This window comes from Canis aureus, chromosome 31 (assembly GCF_053574225.1).
Source record: "Canis aureus isolate CA01 chromosome 31, VMU_Caureus_v.1.0, whole genome shotgun sequence".
NCBI classification, from domain to species: domain Eukaryota; kingdom Metazoa; phylum Chordata; class Mammalia; order Carnivora; family Canidae; genus Canis; species Canis aureus.
The window spans coordinates 17,435,237-17,453,263 of record NC_135641.1 but is presented as its reverse complement, the minus strand read 5'-3'; the positions used below and the strand labels follow the sequence as shown (position 1 = coordinate 17,453,263).

The 18,027-nt window shown below is 40.2% G+C and overlaps 1 protein-coding gene across 1 annotated transcript in view; it reads left to right on the top strand.

Annotated features, from left to right (window-relative positions):
- GNB4 (G protein subunit beta 4) overlaps positions 1 to 18,027 on the top strand; it is a 59,221-nt gene that overhangs the window by 13,361 nt on the left and 27,833 nt on the right. The window contains exon 2 of the mRNA XM_077879720.1: positions 14,363 to 14,460. Coding sequence (XP_077735846.1) covers positions 14,404 to 14,460 — 57 coding nt within the window. The 5' untranslated portion in view covers positions 14,363 to 14,403. The remainder of the gene's footprint in view (positions 1 to 14,362; positions 14,461 to 18,027) is intronic.

Sequence of the window (18,027 nt, the reverse complement as noted above, 5' to 3'; positions counted from 1 at the left end):
GGCGCCAAACCGCTGCACCACCCAGGGATCCCTTCTTTTTTGTTTAAAGTATTTTATATTATATCTTTGACCCAGACCAAGATACCAGTCTGAGTAGTGTTTCCGGTTAGAGTGCTTTTGTATATCCCTTGCTGGGCCAAATTAGCCCTCACTTAAGTGCCAAGGACATTTTGTGAATGTGTATGTTCAGTTCCCCAAACAATCCCATAGGATATTTCCACTCTATTGATGAGGAAATTGAGATGCAGAGCAAGTAAACCGTTTCTAGGATCACGCAGTAAGTATACTGCGAGTGAGTCAGCGAGCTATTAGGTTGTATGAGCTCAGGTAAGCGTGGTCACCTCCATAACATTTAGTTTCCTCACCTATGGGATGAGGATGATATTAGCCCCTATCTTCTGAGGTCGATTTGAGGTTGTTAAATGAGTTACTGTGAAGAGTTTTGACACATAATAAGTGCTCAATAAATGCCATCTCTTGGTTGGCTAACTCCTACTAACTTCTCAGTTCTGGGGTCATCCTGACTTTATGCCACATAATCTTCCTCTTAGCTATTACAGGTCAATGGTCTCCCAGAATTTGAAGATCTAGAATGCTATGAAAACTGCAGTTTTTTTCACACATCACTTAGTGGCAGAACTGTATGTGATTTGGACTCCTTTCATGCCACAACCTGGCCTGACATGAAACTTGCTAGCCTATTTTTTCCCACCTAGTTGTGTATATATGGCTTATGATCTGTGGCAGAAATACTCCTTGATTATATGGGGTGCTGCTCCAGGGTCCACTCCTTTTTAAAGTCTGGAAACTTCCCAAATCTGAAATACACGTGGTCTGAGGGCTTCAAATACCTATGTGAGAATACACTTAAATGTCTGTTTTCTTGCTTAAACTGTGAACTCCAGGGGAGCTGGGCCTGTCCTAGTCGTGTGTAGCCTCAGGTCTGTGACATGATAGGCATTCAGTAAATGTTTGGTGAAAGAACAAACCATGCCACGACATACCAGTTAGGTGAAGGGAACCAGACTAAAGAGCAGCGCCTTATTTATTTTTCTGGAACACAGACAAAACAGACTGCTTGCAGTTCACAAGAAGTGGAATTTTTTTTACTTTGGGGGCATTTAAGTGCTCAGTGTGATGAAAAATAAAAACTTAAATCTATGCTACAGTTTCAGCAGCTCTAGCGTCCATTTTTCTGTCCTGTCCACACGCCCCATGTAGCCCCAGGCTTTTCGCTAACTTCTTATGAAAGCCACATGGGGATGTCTGTATATGGAATACTTGGGGTGGATAGGCAAGTGTGCTTTTAAATTCCATGCTAAGAATGATCGCGAAAGCTTTAAATAACTCATTATGAGTTTGAAGTTAGGTTTTTAAAAATTTTTTACAAAGTACAGGAATTGACAAAGATTACAGAAAAGCAAGACATTAGAGATTATAATAACTTGAATTTTTCTGATGAATAGACTTAAAGGAAAAGTCTATTTTTGTTTTTAAATTTACAACTTAAAATATTCTTTCTTTAAAAAATATTTTATTTATTCATGACACACACACAGAGAGGCAGAGACACAGGCAGAAGGAGAAGCAGGCTCCCTGTAGGGAGCCCGATGTGGGACTTGATCCCAGGACCCCAGGATCACGACCTGTGCCAAAGACACGCTCAACTACCAAGCCACCCAGGCGCCCCTTAAAATATTCTTTCATGGCTTGCAAACTTTCATGATCAGTATGAAAATTATTAGCTAAGAAATATTCATATTTCCTTGTTGCATATAGATGAAAATGGCTGTTCACTAACACAGCAGTATAATTGTACAGGCTACATAATGCGTTGCTTAGTAAAAATTCTGTAGACATTTTAAGAAGTGGAGAGAGAAGGCTGTTTGAATTATGCAACTGTATTTTTTTAATTGGTATGAATACAGTGGTTCATTGATATTTTTTGATATGTGTAACTGGCACAGCTGAACTTTTTAAAAGATAACTAATATGCTGCTTTCTTCTCAAGTTACAATGCTTTCACTATATAATAATTTCAATTGTGTTAAATGAATCAATTCATGTTGGAAAGAAAACTTAGTCAAGAAGTTATGGTGACTGAAAGCCACTGTGTTTTTTTTTTTTTTTTAAATTTTTATTTATTTATGATAGTCACAGAGAGAGAGAGAGAGAGAGAGAGAGAGAGGCAGAGACACAGGCAGAGGGAGAAGCAGGCTCCATGCACCGGGAGCCCAATGTGGGATTCGATCCCGGGTCTCCAGGATCGCGCCCTGGGCCAAAGGCAGGCGCCAAACCGCTGCGCCACCCAGGGATCCCCACTGTGTTTATATTAAGCTAATTTCTGTTAAATTATTAGTTTAAATTTCTTTAGTCTGCAGTTTCAATATCACTTCAGAGATTATGATGAACAGCTCCAATTTGACCTAGAGTAAAAATCACCATTGGTGAAACTTCTTCTTCTTCTTCTTCTTATTATTTTTTTTGTGAAACTTCTTAACTATACTGTACCCTTATGAAGTTTTTTGTGTGTTTTGTTCTTGGTTGTGGTTTTTCATGTATATGATTTTTAAAAAGCAATTTTAAGATTTTATTTTTAAGTAATCTCTACACGCAACATGGGGCTTGAACTCATGACCCTGAGATCCAAGAGTCACCTGTGCCACTACCTAAGCCAGCCAGGCACCCCTGTGGTTGGATCCCTTTCCCTTTCCCTTTCTTTCCTTTCCCTTTTCTTCTTTTCTTTTCTTGTAAAAGAATGGAGATGGCTCATATATATCTCCTATTCCTCTACCTTTCCCTCCTCCCAGTAGGAAAGTTGCTTAAGTAGCTGGCTGAAGATAGACCCTGAGAAATATAGGTGTTTAAGAAGTGAATGGGGGTGGGAGGAGACTGCAGAAATACAGTGAAACAATAGTCCATGAAGTACAAGGAGAATCTAAGAAGTTGAGGTCATGAAAGCCACTGTAATAAAGTGAATAAGGAAGGCAGTATTGTCAGATTCAGCAGAGAAGTCAGAGCTGCCCCTCCCCCCTTTTTAAAAGATTTTATTTATTCATTTGGGCAGGGGGAGGAACAGAAGGAGAAGCAGACTGCCCCTTGAGCCAGGAGCCCAATGCAGGGCTCCATCCCAGGACTCTCAGATCTTGACCCCAGGGGAAGGCAGATGCCCCACCAACTGAGCCACCCAGGCACCCCGATGAGCTGCTCTTTGAAAAGAGGCAGTGTGGCAGGGTAGTTGAGATTCTGGGTTCCAGAGTCCCATACACACTTGGATTCACTTCCCGTAGTTGAGATTCTGGGTTCCAGAGTCCCATACACACTTGGATTCACTTCCCAACTGTGCTTCTAATCTTAGGCAAGTTATTTAATCTGTCTGAGCCTCTGTTTCTTTTTGTCTTTATTTTTATCTCATTCTACTTATTTTTTTTTTATTGGTGTTCAATTTACTAACATACAGAATAACCCCCAGTGCCCGTCACCCATTCACTCCCACCCCCCGCCCTCCTCCCCTTCTACCACCCCTAGTTCGTTTCCCAGAGTTAGCAGTCTTTACGTTCTGTCTCCCTTTCTCATTCTACTTATTTCATGGTTCCCAGTGGACTTCAGGTGTGTTAAGAGATAAAATGAAGTATATTAAACAGTTTAAGTTTTTTGTTTGTTTTTTGTCTTTTTTTTAAGCAAAAGTCCATTTGGATTTGGCATAGGTAGGGGCAAGATTTTTATGGGGTGACTGGGTGGCGGGCACGTGATGGGATGAGGACTGGGTGTTATACTATAAAAAAATTTTTTTTTTTATTATTTATTTATGATAGGCACACAGAGAGAGAGAGAGGCAGAGACACAGGCAGAGGGAGAAGCAGGCTCCATGCACCGGGAGCCCGACGTGGGATTCGATCCTGGATCTCCAGGATCGCGCCCTGGGCCAAAGGCAGGCGCTAAACCGCTGCGCCACCCAGGGATCCCGGTGTTATACTATATATTGCCAAATTGTTATACTATATATATATATATATATATATATATATATATTATATATTGTTATTGTTATACTATATATTGCCAAATTGAACTTTAATAAAAATATATATAACAAAGATTTTTATAAAGAAGGAAGCAAAGCAGGGAAATTATGTGATTAGCTATAGCTGTGTGGTTGCCTTATTTGGAAAGCCTACTTGGCTGTGGTTGGTTGTCCTTGGGTTTTACAGACTTAGGTTTGGTTTTGCTTACACAGTTTGCTAAGGTATTAGAACCACCTTAATCTAATGGTCTTCTTGTTTAATTTAGTGCAAGACGTAGATTATTTATTGTGGATCCATGTAGGACTCACTTTTATATGCTTATATTTGCTTGCCTATTGGTAACATAAACACTGAAGTAAATACCTAAATCAGAAATATCAGAAAGGGAGACAGAACATGAGAGACTCCTAAGTCTGAGAAACGAACAAGGGGTGGTGGAAAGGGAGGTGGGTGGGGCGTGGGGGTCACTGGGTAAAGGGCACTGGGAGGGGGCACTTGATGGGATGAGCACTGGGTGTTATGCTGTATGTTGGCAAATTGAACTCCAATAAAAGAGTTCAATTTGAACTCTTTCAAGGAGTTTGAAAATTTGAAAATTAACAGGAATTTTAAAATTAACAATTACTTGCAACTATTGTACTTGTGTTCTTCTTCCTTGTACTGTTTTATTGTTCCCTTCAAAAGCATTATATTACATATGTGTGCATTCCTAAACAGTTTTGTTTTTTGAGTTTTATAAAAAGAGTATTATGCTAGTATGTTCCAGAGGAGTCTGGAACTTGCTCCACCTCCCCCATATTATTGTTCAAATTAATCTACATTGTATGTACTTGTAGTTCATTTGTTTTCCTTGCAATATAATAATTCAACATGAAAACATTACAATTATCCATTCTGTTGATGGGCATTAGCATTTTTAGTTTATTGCTCTTACAAGTAGTACTATATGAATCCAACTCTTTAGCACATGTACTTGAGTTTCTTTTAGGGCTTATATACCCAGAAATAGAGTTAAATCTTTTTTTTTTTTTTTAAATAAACTTTTAAAGTTTTATTTAAGTCAAGTCCATCCCACATGGGACTGGAACTCATGACTGCAAGATCAAGAGTGGTATATTTTACCACCTGAGCCAGCCAGGCACCCCCAGAAATGGAATTGTCATATTGAAAGAGATACCATCCCATTGTTAGATATTAGCCACGTTGCTTTCCAAGAGTTTTTCTACCAGAATGAGTTATACCATTTCACCCCTGACCTTGCCAATTCTTTTTTTTTTTCCTTTTTAATTTATTTAATCAATCTCTATGCCCAATGTGGGACTTGAACTCGTGACTGGAGATCAAGAGTCCCACACTCTGCTGACTGCCCCAACCTTGCTAATTCTTGGTTGAGATATAATTTTATCAATCTGATAGATATGAAATTGTTTTTTTAATTTTCATTGCCTTGATTACTGAGGTTGAGTATCTTTTCATTTGTATATTGGCTTCCACAATTTTTCCTGCTGTGATTTGCTGATTCATATCTTTGCACATTTTTCAATTCGATCATTGGTCTTTTTTATTAGTTTGGAGTAATCGCTTTTAAACACTGGATGCTGGGACGCCTGGGTGACTCAGTGGTTGAACGTCTGCCTTCAGCTCAGGCCCCAATCCCAGGGTCCTGAGTTGAGTCCCGAGAGAGCCTCCTTCTCCCTCTGCATGTGTCTCTGCCTCTCTCTCTCATGAATAAATAAAATTTTAAAAAAATGAAAATTTCTTAAAAAAAAAAGTCACACAACTCTGGATGCTGATCCTTTATCTTAACTTTAGCTTGCAACTGTCTTTTCCCTATCTGTGTCTTGGTTCCCCTGTCCCTCCTCCCCCATAGAAAAGAAACTCTCTTTGTTAATACACTGTCTTTACACAACCGAAGATGCTAGCTAGCTCTTCTAGCGGACCTTTTCTCAGCCTTCTGGTATAGAGGGATAATTGTAAGAATCATTGTCAACAGTTGTTGTTGGGGTTGGGGGGTTGTACAGCAGTCCATTGGGCTATTTTTTTTTAAAGATTTTATTTATTCATGAGAAACACACACAGATAGAGGCAGAGACACAGGCAGAGGGAGAAGCAGGCTCCATGCAGGGAGCCTGACGTGGGACTCGATTCCTGGGACTCCAGGATCAGACCCTGGACTGAAGGCAGGTGCTAAACCGCTGAGCCACCAGGGTTTCCCCCATTAGGCTATTTAGTTGGCATTGAGGTTAATTCTGCTCCCATATATTGGAAGCTCTTAAAAAAAGGGGGGGGGTAGTGTAATTGATGCCTCTCTGCCTTCAGCTTTGGGGCTGCTCACTCTGTCTGAATTTTCAGGAATCCTACTCCATTTTCTGTTAGATGTATGACCAGTGTACACGGAAACCTTAATTTCTGTATATAATTGTTTCCCTTTTTGGACATTAATTCAGGTAAAGTCTGATCAGTAAGAGAATATGTTTTGGTTTACTCCCTTCTCAGGTCGGGTTCTTGATTATTTTAAACTTTAAGGAAGATTTGGAGTTACTTTATGTGGCAGTTCGCCTGGCTATACCCAATAGAGACTTTTAGTGGTGGGTGACCATTTATCTTGCTGGCTTTCTTTCTCCTGACATTACTTTTCATGTTTCCCCTCCACACTGAATTCGCAAAGTTGTTGTGTTGTGTTTTTTTTAAAGATTTTATTTATTTATTCATGAGAATACACAGAGAGGCAGAGACACAGGCAGAGGGAGAAGCAGGCTCCAGGCAGGGAGCCCGACGTGGGACTTGATCTGGGGTCTCCAGAATCAGGCCCTGGGCTGAAGGTGGCGCTAAACCGCTGAGCCACCCGGGCTGCTTCTATAAACTATTTTGCCATTTCCCTGGTTTTCATTCTTAACTGGATGTAAAGGAACTGCAGGAAGGCTTAGTAGTTGAATGACTTTGCTCTAGTCAAATACATGCCCCTGGAGGATCTCACTTCGCTAAATTTGAGTATGTGTTAGATACATGGTTTGAGGGAGAAACTTACTAAACTGTACGTCATGCAACAGTCTCTTTTTCAAGAATTCAGAACTTTTATAGCTATATTGCATACACAGACCATGTCAGTACACAGATTGGCCACTTTTTGGACCTTAAAACATAATTAGAATTTATTTTACTAGGTTTCACCTGGGGGTATCTTATAGCCTCATTTTAGCCTACTCAGCCTCTAGGCTCATACAGAAGTAGTTTATAATCTAGTCTGTGCTAGATGTGTTCCTCATTAATAGTCTCAGGAATGTAGCAATTGTCAGGCGGGTAGAAGAGGTCAACAGTTTGTGTCATCAAAATATTCTTTTTCTGGGCAGCCCGGGTGGCTCAGCGGTTTAGCACCACCTTCAGCCCAGGGCCTGATTCTGGAGACCCCAGATCAAGTCCCACGTTGGGCTCCCTGCGTGGGGCCTGCTTCTGCCTCTGCCTGTGTCTCTGCCTCTGTGTCTCTCATGAATAAATAAAATCTTTTAAAATATATGTTTTTCTTTTCCTTAGTGACAGAACCAATAAGTTCCTTAAAAAGTGAAAAACTAGTTCCTCCCTTTAGCTGCAGGTAATGGAAGGTGGGGGAAGGCAGTTTCAACATTTCTTTTCAGGCATCTGGAGAAAGTTTGCAATAGTCTCTGTAGGGAGGAAAATGATTTTCCCTTTTACCCTTCTGAGTTCTTGGCTGAGACCCCCTGCAATAAAAGATAATTGGGAAAAACAAGTTTATGAACGTGTATGTATTGCTCGGGTATACTTGGGCGATTCCCAGCGGGGAAGAGTGCGTTGCTCCCTAAGGTTGCCCAAGGCACCAGCCAAAATGCGGTCTTCAGCCAAAGACGGAAGAAAGTGTGCCTCTGCGGGGGGGCGGGCGGGGCCGTCCCGAGGTTATCGGAAAAGGCAAGGGTCACCGGGGTAAGGTTTGTTGTGGTGATTTCAATCGGTGCCTTCTCCGTCGGTTAAGATTCTCTGGTGATTTAGTGTCCTTCACTTCCTAGTATGGAGAGGGAGACAGACACCCTTACAAATGGAGGTTTTCTTTATAAATGTAAATTTCCACGTTGGAGGAGGGACTTCTCTTGTTTTCAGCGTCTCCCGCGTCTGCTTTGTCTCTGAATGATCCTTTGCCGCCTCCTAAGGCCATGTTTGGGGTGGCAGATTCACCTTTCATTTGCTCCAAGCATCTCAAGGGTTCTAATTTTGCTGCTTAGAAACTTTTCTCAGACAGCCCTGCCTTCTGACTGCCCCCTCCTTTTCCTTGGTGCCTGATTCAACTTAGCTGAAGTCGGCTGGACATGAGTAGGGCCTGAGAATTCAGAAATCCATGTGAAGAAATGGGGTCATGTACAGGCAGCTCTGAGAGTTCATAATGAAGGATTGAAAAAGGAGGGTCCGTGATAGTAAAATCAAGGACTTCTGTTTGTTCGTTCTCTTTGCTTTTCTGTTCTGTTCTCTTCTTTTCTTTTCTTTCTTTTTCTTCCCTTCCTCCCTTCTTTCTTTTCTTTCAAACTTGGGCATGTTTAACCCTGATAGAAAGGATCCAATTCAAAGTGAAAGGTTACCCACAGGTGGTGGTTTGCTAGATGAGAAGTGAGGAATTACAACCTTAGAATGGACTAAACTGTTAACACCTGAATACACTGACCACTTTGAGCTTTACAAATAGTGCCTAAACAAACCTTAAGTTTGTTCTGATTTATTATAATACGAAGTCTGCCCTGTTACCTGAAAGTATTCCTGCCAGACACATTGCTATCATCTAGCCTGTAGATCTAACTTATTTATTGGCAATCTAGAGGATAAACAAGTTAATACCCTAAGGAAGTGAACAGAATGTAGGGCATCCTCTAGGACAAGTAGCTCATTCTATCCAGTCAGTATTCTAGGGGTAACAAAGCAGGCAGTGGATAACTTCTAGATGGACAGACTTAGGAGATCTAACCAAATATATTATGTAGTCTTTAATTGGATCTTCATTTGAATAAATCAGATGTAAAAAGACATTGGTGGAATAATTGGGGAAATTTGAAAATAGACTAGATATAGGGCAGCCCTGGTGGCGCAGCGGTTTGGTGCTGCCTGCAGCCCCGGGGCATGATCTTGGAGACCCTGGATCGAGTCCCACGTGGGCTCCCTGTGTGGAGCCTGCTTCTCCCTCTGCCTGTGTCTCTGCCTCTCATTCTCTCTCTGTGTCTCTATGAATAAATAAATAAAAATCTTAAAAAAAAAAAAAAGAAAATAGACTAGGTATATTAGCTCCTGAATAATTACTGTTAATTTTGGTAGATCTATTAATTACCATTAATTACCATTACGATTTAATAGAAAAATGTCCTGATATTTTTGGAGATGTATGCTGACATATTTCAGAGTGGAATGTCTTGATGTCCGTGACTGACTTTAAAATACTTGAGCAAATGGGGTGCTTGGGTGGCTCAGTGTCTGCCTTGGGCTCAGGTCATGATCTCAGAGTCCTGGGATGGAGCCCCTTTTCAGGCTCCCTGCTCAGCATGGAGTATGTTTCTTCCTCTCCCTTCCACCCCTCCCCCTGCTTGTGCTAACCCATGTTTTCTCTTTCTCAAATAAAACTTTCAAAATACTTTATGAAAAACAAGAAGTAAATATAACATTAACAATTTGTAAATCACATGGTGGGTATTATGGGGGTTCGTTATACTGATTTCTCCACCTTTCTCTGTGTTTGGAATTTTTCCTAAAAGACTAAAGCAATGGAGGAAAAATGAGAGCTTGAATGTTCTAGAAGAGACAATCAGAAGTATAAGATTACTGAAAAGATAAGAGATAGGATTTAAATCATAGGTGGAGGAATTGGACCAAATGAAAGAAAGGTCTCTTCCTCTCTTCTGATAAGAGAATGTTGGTGAGTCATTTAAGTTTGTATAGTTTTATATATCAAGTAATAGAAAAAAATAGAAAAGCATTCATGTCTGATGGCTTCTGCTTTTTCTGTGATGCAGAAAGCAAGGTCATTTGTAGGAGGGAGTGTGAAAGGTCAGAAGCTTAAAGAGTTCAAAGGAACTGAAATAGTTGATAGAGTAGAAGTGATGAACAAAATGCTGCATAGGGTTGAGAGATGGTTTTGAGGGTCCACTTGAGATGGATGAAATGAATTTGTAGTATAAATAATACACCCTTTAGTTTGATTTTTGATCAATGGTCGCTTGAGTTCTGGCCAAAGAAAAAGTAGGTAGTTGGGTTCATACAAGATTGTGATTTTTTATCTATTGAGTATGACAACATTAAAAGGTAAGGCAAGTAGGATGCTGGCAAAATTGTGGATGAAGTACTGGGCCTGGAATGTAATCTGTTTAAGAAGGGAAGTGCAGCTTGCAAGCAGAGAAAGGATGGAGTTCTGGAGATCTAATGTACAGCACAGTGACTGTAGTCAACCACACTGTATTATATACTTCAAAGTTGCAAAAAAGACTAGAGCTTAAATGTTGTCTCTACAAAGAACAGTAATTATGTGATAGGATAGTTAACTCTTTGGTAATCATATTGCAACATAAATGTCAAATCACATTCTGTAACTAAAACTTATACAATAATTTACCCAATGTTCTATGTCAGTTATATCTCCATAAAAAGAAAGAAGAAAGGTACCACAAACTCACTACATTTCACATTGAACTCCTCTTATCTCTTATGAACCTTCTCCCTCAAGGACTTCAAAATGTCTGGGATTTTAACTACTTACCAGCCAGGTAAGTCAGCCTGTTACTGGCTCACGGATGCTCAAAATTGACATGAGACTCCCTGGTCAGAGAACAAGGAGTTTATTCCTTACAGCACAGCGAGTAACCTCTCCTGATGTCGGTTTGTGTTAATTCCCTCATGTTCCTCAATTCCTATGGGGTGAACACAGGTGGGCCTAGATAGATACCACACGCACATTAAATTTGTGTCACAACCCAGAAACACTGAGCTTGGGGAATTTACCACTTTTATAGTAAGTGGGAGCAAGCCTGCTCCATCTTAGAGGGGAGACATTGTCTCATCCCTCAGGGTTGCTTGCTCCACATGCACCCCTGAGTGAAAAGTGAAAGTGATTAGGGCCTTCTATTTTGACACGCCCAGGAAAAATATAGTGATATTCAGGGCCCACGGCCTCTCCCAAAAGTAACTGATTCATAGAGTGGTGGTGATGAAGGAACTGCTTTTTGTTTGCCATTTCTCTTCATGGTACTCAATCCTTTTGGGCAGCCAGGCTGGAATATCTCCTCCATTTGGTACAGATCATAGTATATATCCTGAGTAGCCGTGTTGCCTGAAACTGGATTTGCCTCTTGGTGAGTGTTGAGCCAAAAGACAACGACCAAGCCAAAGAAAAGGAAAATGGAAAGGTTTTACTTCCAGCAAGTAAAGGAGAATACTGTTTTTTTTTGTTTTTTCCTTCCCCAGAGCATTGGCTCCCAGAAGGATAAAATTGGGAACTTTCTAAGCTAAGGGTACATGTTGACGAAAGGGCTTGGGCAGTGTGGAATGCAGCATGGAGTTGAGGCAAAAGTCCTCTTGAGGTGATGGAGTCCAGGTCAAAGTCACAAGGAGCGAGGATTGGCAAAAGCAGAGGTCAGCATCATCAGTTCTCTGGCTCTAGTTGGACTGGTATCTGAGCGCTCAAAGGGATTTAGATCCTGCAAAGATAACTCAAGAGTGTGGGTCTGGTCAGTCAGCTGGCCTGATAGTGGCTGTTTGTTCTCACATTCTTTCACAAGATGTCTGGGGACCTAAAACAACTTTTTAAGAAAGCTATGTCTGTTGGTCTTTTGGGGGGACCCCTTATTCTTTCTGCTTACAGCTGCAGATCAGCTCCACTTTAGAGAGTCAGTTGTTACGTGGGTGGTTCATAGGGTGGAAAGGCAGTAGTGGGTAGGTAAATGGTGGTTTTGAACACCCTGAAACTAATAAGGTCTGTTAGGGCCCCTTGATACTCCTTTTTAGTACATTAGCAACTCAGAGGTTTATACCAGTTTTACTTAGGATTTTTTTGGAACTCAGAAAAGGAAGCATCAGAACCAGAGTTCTTAGGATGTGGGAACAGTGATGTCTTCAGTACAGTCCAGCAAGGGTAATTAAGGTTGTGAATATAAAGGACCTGAATTGAATCTGGGGCACCCGGGTAGGTCAGTGGTTGAGTGTCTGCCTTTGGCTCAGGTTGTGATCCCGGGGTCTTGGGATTGAGTCCTGCATCAGGCTCTCTGCGGTGAACCTGCTTCTCCCTCTGTCTGTGTCTCTGCCTCTCTCTGTGTGTCTCATGAATAAATAAAATCTTTACAAAAAATTAAAATAGGGACACCTTGGTGGCTCAGTGGTTGAGTGTCTGTCTGTGGCTCAGGGTGTGATCCTGGGTCTGGGGATTGAGTCCCGCATCAGGCTCTCTGTGAGGAGCCTGCTTCTCCCTTTGCCTATGTCTCTGCGTCTCTCTCTGTGTGTCTCTTATGAATAAATAAATCTAAAAAAAAAAAAAAAAAAGAATAAATAAAAATACAGAACCTAAATGCTACTCTCTTCAGTTAGGTGGAGTGTTATTCCAGATTGGCTGTAATCTAACCAGCCTGGTACTCTCTGAGGAACATAATTTGTTAAATAGAACTTCATCAAGAAATGGTTAAGCCTTTTAAAGAAAATTATCAAAAATTGCTGAAAATTCAGATAAGTGGAGAGCTGTATTATAACAGTAAGTTGGACATGGAATGTTGTTTTTTTTGGGACATGGAATATTAGAATGATGTCAGTTCTTATTTTATAGCTTAATGCCATTGCAAGCAACCCCAATAGATTGATGTGTTAATTTGACAAAATAAATTCAAAGTTAACTGAAAGAATAAAAAGATACTTGTACTGCAGTTGAAGTGAATGAAGGGTAGACACCAGAAACAAATTCTTCAGGGAATCAAAGTGTTTCATGGGGATTCTTAGTTGTGGTAAGCATTCGGGTCTCTAATTTTGACCTGAGGAAATACAAACCGAGTCTTCTGCTTAGAGAAAGAGAAAGTTATTTTGTAGAAGAAAAATAAATAGGAAGAGAAAAATGGGACAGGTAGAGAAAGAATACTACCAGTTTTCAGCCTCTAGTTTCTTCCTGAAGTAGTAATATTCCTGCCTTTTGGTTCTGTGATTCATCCTAAATCCTCAGGGAAAAAATTTCCTTTATTTATTAAGCTATTTCAGATTATTTACTGAAGTGTCTTCAGTGCTAGGGATGTAACAAAAGTAAATTGAACAGAGCCCCTCCCTCAAGGAGCTTACATTCTTCCAGGAGGAAACTGACAACAAATAAACAAAAATATGCCAGATGGTGTTGAAATGTCTAGTGGCCTTACAGGATAAGGCCGATGCCTGTGTGCTATCAGCAAAGGTCCTGCTGAGGATGTAACATTTGAGCAAAAGTCAGCAAGCAATGAAAATATCAGGAGTAAAAACATTTCAGGCTGAGGAAAGAGCAAGTATAAAGACACTGGGGCTAGATCCTACTTAGTGTGTTCAAAGGACTTCAAGAAATGGCTGGAGCAGAGTGAGGGACAGCGTGATTGATAAGGTCAGAGAAGGGTGTGTGTAAGAGATTGGGTAGGCTCTATAGGTCAAGATAAAGGGTTATGTTTTCCTCTGAGTGGAAAACCTTGTAGGATTTAAAGCAGAAGAAAGACTGGGGTTTTAAAAGGATGACTCCATTGCTAAATTTAGGATAGATGGGGCTGTGGTTCAGGGCATTAGAAAGGAGACAGGTGAGAGAAGGTGGTGGCTTAGACCAAGGTAGGCAAAGTGGCAAAGTGATCAGAATTGATCAGATCCTAGGTATTTTTTCTGAAGGAAGAACTCGCATGTTTTGCTGATGGGAGTACATGTAGGGTGTAAAAGAAACAAGGATGACTCCCAGGTATCCTGGCTTAAAGGGTTGACAGGACTGAATTTCCATATACCCAGACAAGAATGGGGGCGGGGGTTCACCTTTGAAGTATGAACTCTTAGGTGCCTATTAGACATCTAAGTGGAGATAAATAGGTATTATGGGTGCTCTCTAAAGTATGGTAAAGTATTTCTCACTGTGGACTGTGTTCTAGTACTAACAGTCTATAATTCAGTCTTGAATACTACAGCTCAAGATTTCTCTTCCATCCTCCAGTTATGTTCTCTATTAGACTCTTTGGTGAGTAATCTAGATCTACAACTTGGAATTGCTAGCTCACTTGAGTTTGAGAAGGATCAAAAAGTTCTGTCAGTAGTTTAAAACATAGATTAATACATAAATGGAGAACTGAAACCAGCTTGTTTTGTTTTTATTTTTGTTTTGACAGTTGCTTTCACTTGCTAATTTCGAAGGCAAACAAGTTAAAAGATGAGTGAACTGGAGCAGTTGAGGCAGGAAGCCGAACAGCTGCGGAATCAGATCCAGGTAAGAGCAAAGTTTCTCGTTTTTAAATTTAACACTTTTTTTTTTTTTTTTTTAGTACCACCAATGAATAAAACGTGTTCATTTTTGGACCAGTTTACATATATTAAATTTATAAGTCTTGAAATGGTCAGTTTGTTTTTATCGTACCTCTAGGGTCCTCTCTAAAAATCATTCCTAAGAAATCTGTGTGTGTGCTTATAGGCTCTGTGTCCCTAAGAAGTTAATATTCTAGATGTAATTCCTGCTGAAAGACAAACATAATTCTCTTAGTCACACACCTGGAATTGTAGGTGTTTGGTGCAATGTAATGAGGCAGATATTATCACATTGTAAAACACTAGAAAAAAATATGAATCTCTAAAATATTAGATTGCAGAAAAGCATTAAAAATTATTAATGGCATAATAAAGACATGTCTGTCATCTTTTACTCTTGGAAATCAACTCAAAACAGCAAAGATCTTAAGAAGTAAATACAAGTTCCATCTGGCAACAAAATTAAAAGACATTTAGAACTTCACACCCAGAATCAGAGTGATGCATCAGGGTATGGAAAGGCTCAGAGGGAGGGTTTCTGCAAAGTGGGTAGCATTCCCTCCGCAAAAATACCGGTAATCCTCTGAAACGGTGGAAACAGAAGTTTCCCTGGATGGAGGAATATCAAGGAAGGTAGAGATGAAAGATGGCACGTCTGTAAACCTTTATGCTTAGGGAGCCTCTTTGGTGCACAGGGTAGAGGAAAGAGACTGAGCTGTAGCCTGGCTCTGGCTGCTTACTGCAGGGACAGCAAGGGCTGAACTAGTAAGAGATACAATTGGAGAACTTCAGCAGAAAGCCAGGAGGAGCCCTAGTAGCTTGCAACACTGCCTGCCCCTCCCCTCCCCCTCCCCCTCCTGCAGTAGCTGTTTCGGAACCCCTCTGATGCTGTAAGTGAAGAAGAAGAAGAAGAAGAAAGGATGAGGCACAGGATATATACGAGGGCATTACTACAGGCAGAGAGGAGAGGATCGAGAACAGGGACGGCTGAAGAACACCAAGGAACTGTTGATTCTGATTGGATTGAAACCCTAACCAAATCTCACTACCAGGAATTCAAGGAAGTGAATGATGTAGATGTGCATAGGAGCTCTGGGTTGGATAGTTTAGGTGTCTGAACCAAGCTGTCAGAATGAAGGAGGGATATGTTTTGCCTGGGATGAAGAAGCTTCCTAAAACAATCTCCGAAGTAGATGCTTCACCAACACCAGGTTGGATTCTCTGTGATCTCCATGTTGTGTCACTTGCTCCAGAAGCTAAACAGGACAGGCTGATTGGCCAAGCACATGGCCACGTGGTGGTGTCATTGAAAAAGAATTGGTCTTAAAAAAAAAAGAAAAGAAAAGAAAAGAATTGGTCTTTGTAAATATGAGCTTGGCTTTTTTTTTTTTTAAATTATACAGAAATGAGATCATACAGTATTTGTCTTTGACTTCTTTTAATGCCCACAAGGTCCACCCATGTTGTCTTTAATAGCAAGATCTTGGGTTTTTTTTTAATGGCTGAATAATAATCCTGTGCATGTGTACATACCACATTGTCTTCATTCATCTATTGGTGGACACTTAGGTTGCTTCCATAGCTTAGCCATTTAAATAGTGCTGCAATGACAGTAAGTGTGCATATATCTTTTTGAGTGAGTATTTTTGTTTTCTTCTAATAAATATTGAGAAATGGAATTGCTGGATGACATAGTAATTTCATAATTTTTTGAGGAACCTCCGTATTGATTTCTGCAGTGGCTGCACCAGTTTACATTCCTACCAGCAGTGTAGGAGGGCTCCTTTTTCTCCACATCCTCGCTAACACTTGTAATTTCTTGTCTTCTTGGTTATAGCCATTCTACCAGGTGTGAGGTGATATCTCATTGGGGTTGTTTTATTTTATTATTTTTTTAAAGACTTTATTTGAGAGAGCGAGAGCGCGCACACATGCACACAAAAGAATACAAGCAGAAGAAAGAGAGGGAGAAGTAGGTTCTCCACTGAGCAGGGAGCCTGGTTTGGGGCTCAATCCCAGGACTCCGGGATCATGACCAGAGCTGAAGGCAGATGCTGAACCAACTCAGCCACCCAGGCTTCCCTCTCATCGGGGTTTTGATTTGCTTCCCTGATACTGAGTGATGTTGAGTGTCTTTTCATGTGTCTGTTGGCCCTCTGTATGTCTTCTCTGGAAAAATGTCTGTTCACATCCTTTGACTGAAATTTTTTGATCAGATTGTTTTTCAGGTGTTGTTGAGTTATTTAAATTTTTTATATATTTTGAACATTAACCCCTTAAGGGATAAATCTTTTGCAAATATCTTCTCTTTGTTAGTAGGTTGTGTTCCTGTTTCGTTGGTTTCTTTGCAAAAGCTTTTTATTTTGGTGTAGTCTCAGTAGTTTATTTTGCTTTTGTTTCCCTCGCCTGAGGAGACCTATCCATAAATATGTTGCTAAGGCTGACATCCAAGAGGTTATTGCCTATGTTTTTTGTCGGAGTTTTATGGTTTAAGGTCTTCACATTTAGGTCTTTACTCTGTTTTGAGTTTTTGTGTGGTATAAGAAAATGGTCCAGTGTCATTCTTTAGAATGTTAGATGTCCAGTTTTCCCAATACCATTTATTGAAGGACTGTCTTTTTTCCCCCACCATTGCATCTTTTGATTAATTGGTCAGGTTTATACATGAATTTATTTCTGGGCTCTATACTGTTTCATTGATCTATGTGTCTGTCTTTGTGTCAGTTCCATACTGTTTTGATTATTATGGCTTTGCAGTATATCTTGAAATCTGGAATTTTGATACCTCCAGCTGTGTTCTTCTTTCTCAGATTGATTTGGCTATTCAGCGTCTTTTTTGGTTCCATGCAAGTTTTAGGATTATTCTGATTCTGTGTCAAATACTTGGTGTTTTGATAGAGATTGCATTGAATCTGTAGATTGCTTTGGGTAAGGGGGTACATTTTAATAGTATTCTTTCAATCCATGCGCATGGCATATTTTCTGTTTTTTAAAATTGTTTTGCTTTTGAGTTGTCTGAATTCTTTATTTTGGATATTCTCCCTATCAGATACAGTTTACAAATATTCTCTCCCATTAAATAGTTGCTTTTTCATCTTCTTGATGGTTTATTTCCTTTGCTGTGCAGAAGCTTTTTAGTTGGTTATTCTTGCTTATTCTTTCATTGTCTTTTGGTGTCAAATCCAGAAAATAATCACCAAGACAGATGTCGGGATTTTCCACTTATGTTTTCTTCTAGGAGTATTATGGTTTCAGGTGTTAGATTCAAGGCATTAATCTATCTTGCGTTTATTTTTGTGTATGGTGTAAGATAGTGGCCCAGTTTCATTCTTTTGCTTGTGGCTCTCCAGTTTTCCCAACACCATTTGTTGAAGAGACTGTTTTTCCCTTATTGTCATAAATTAATTGACCATATATGCATAGGAACATTCTGGCTTCTCTGTTCCATTGATCCATATGTCCCATTTTTATGCTAATACCATACTGGTTGATTACTATGACTTTGTAATGTAGTTTGAAATCAGAGAACATG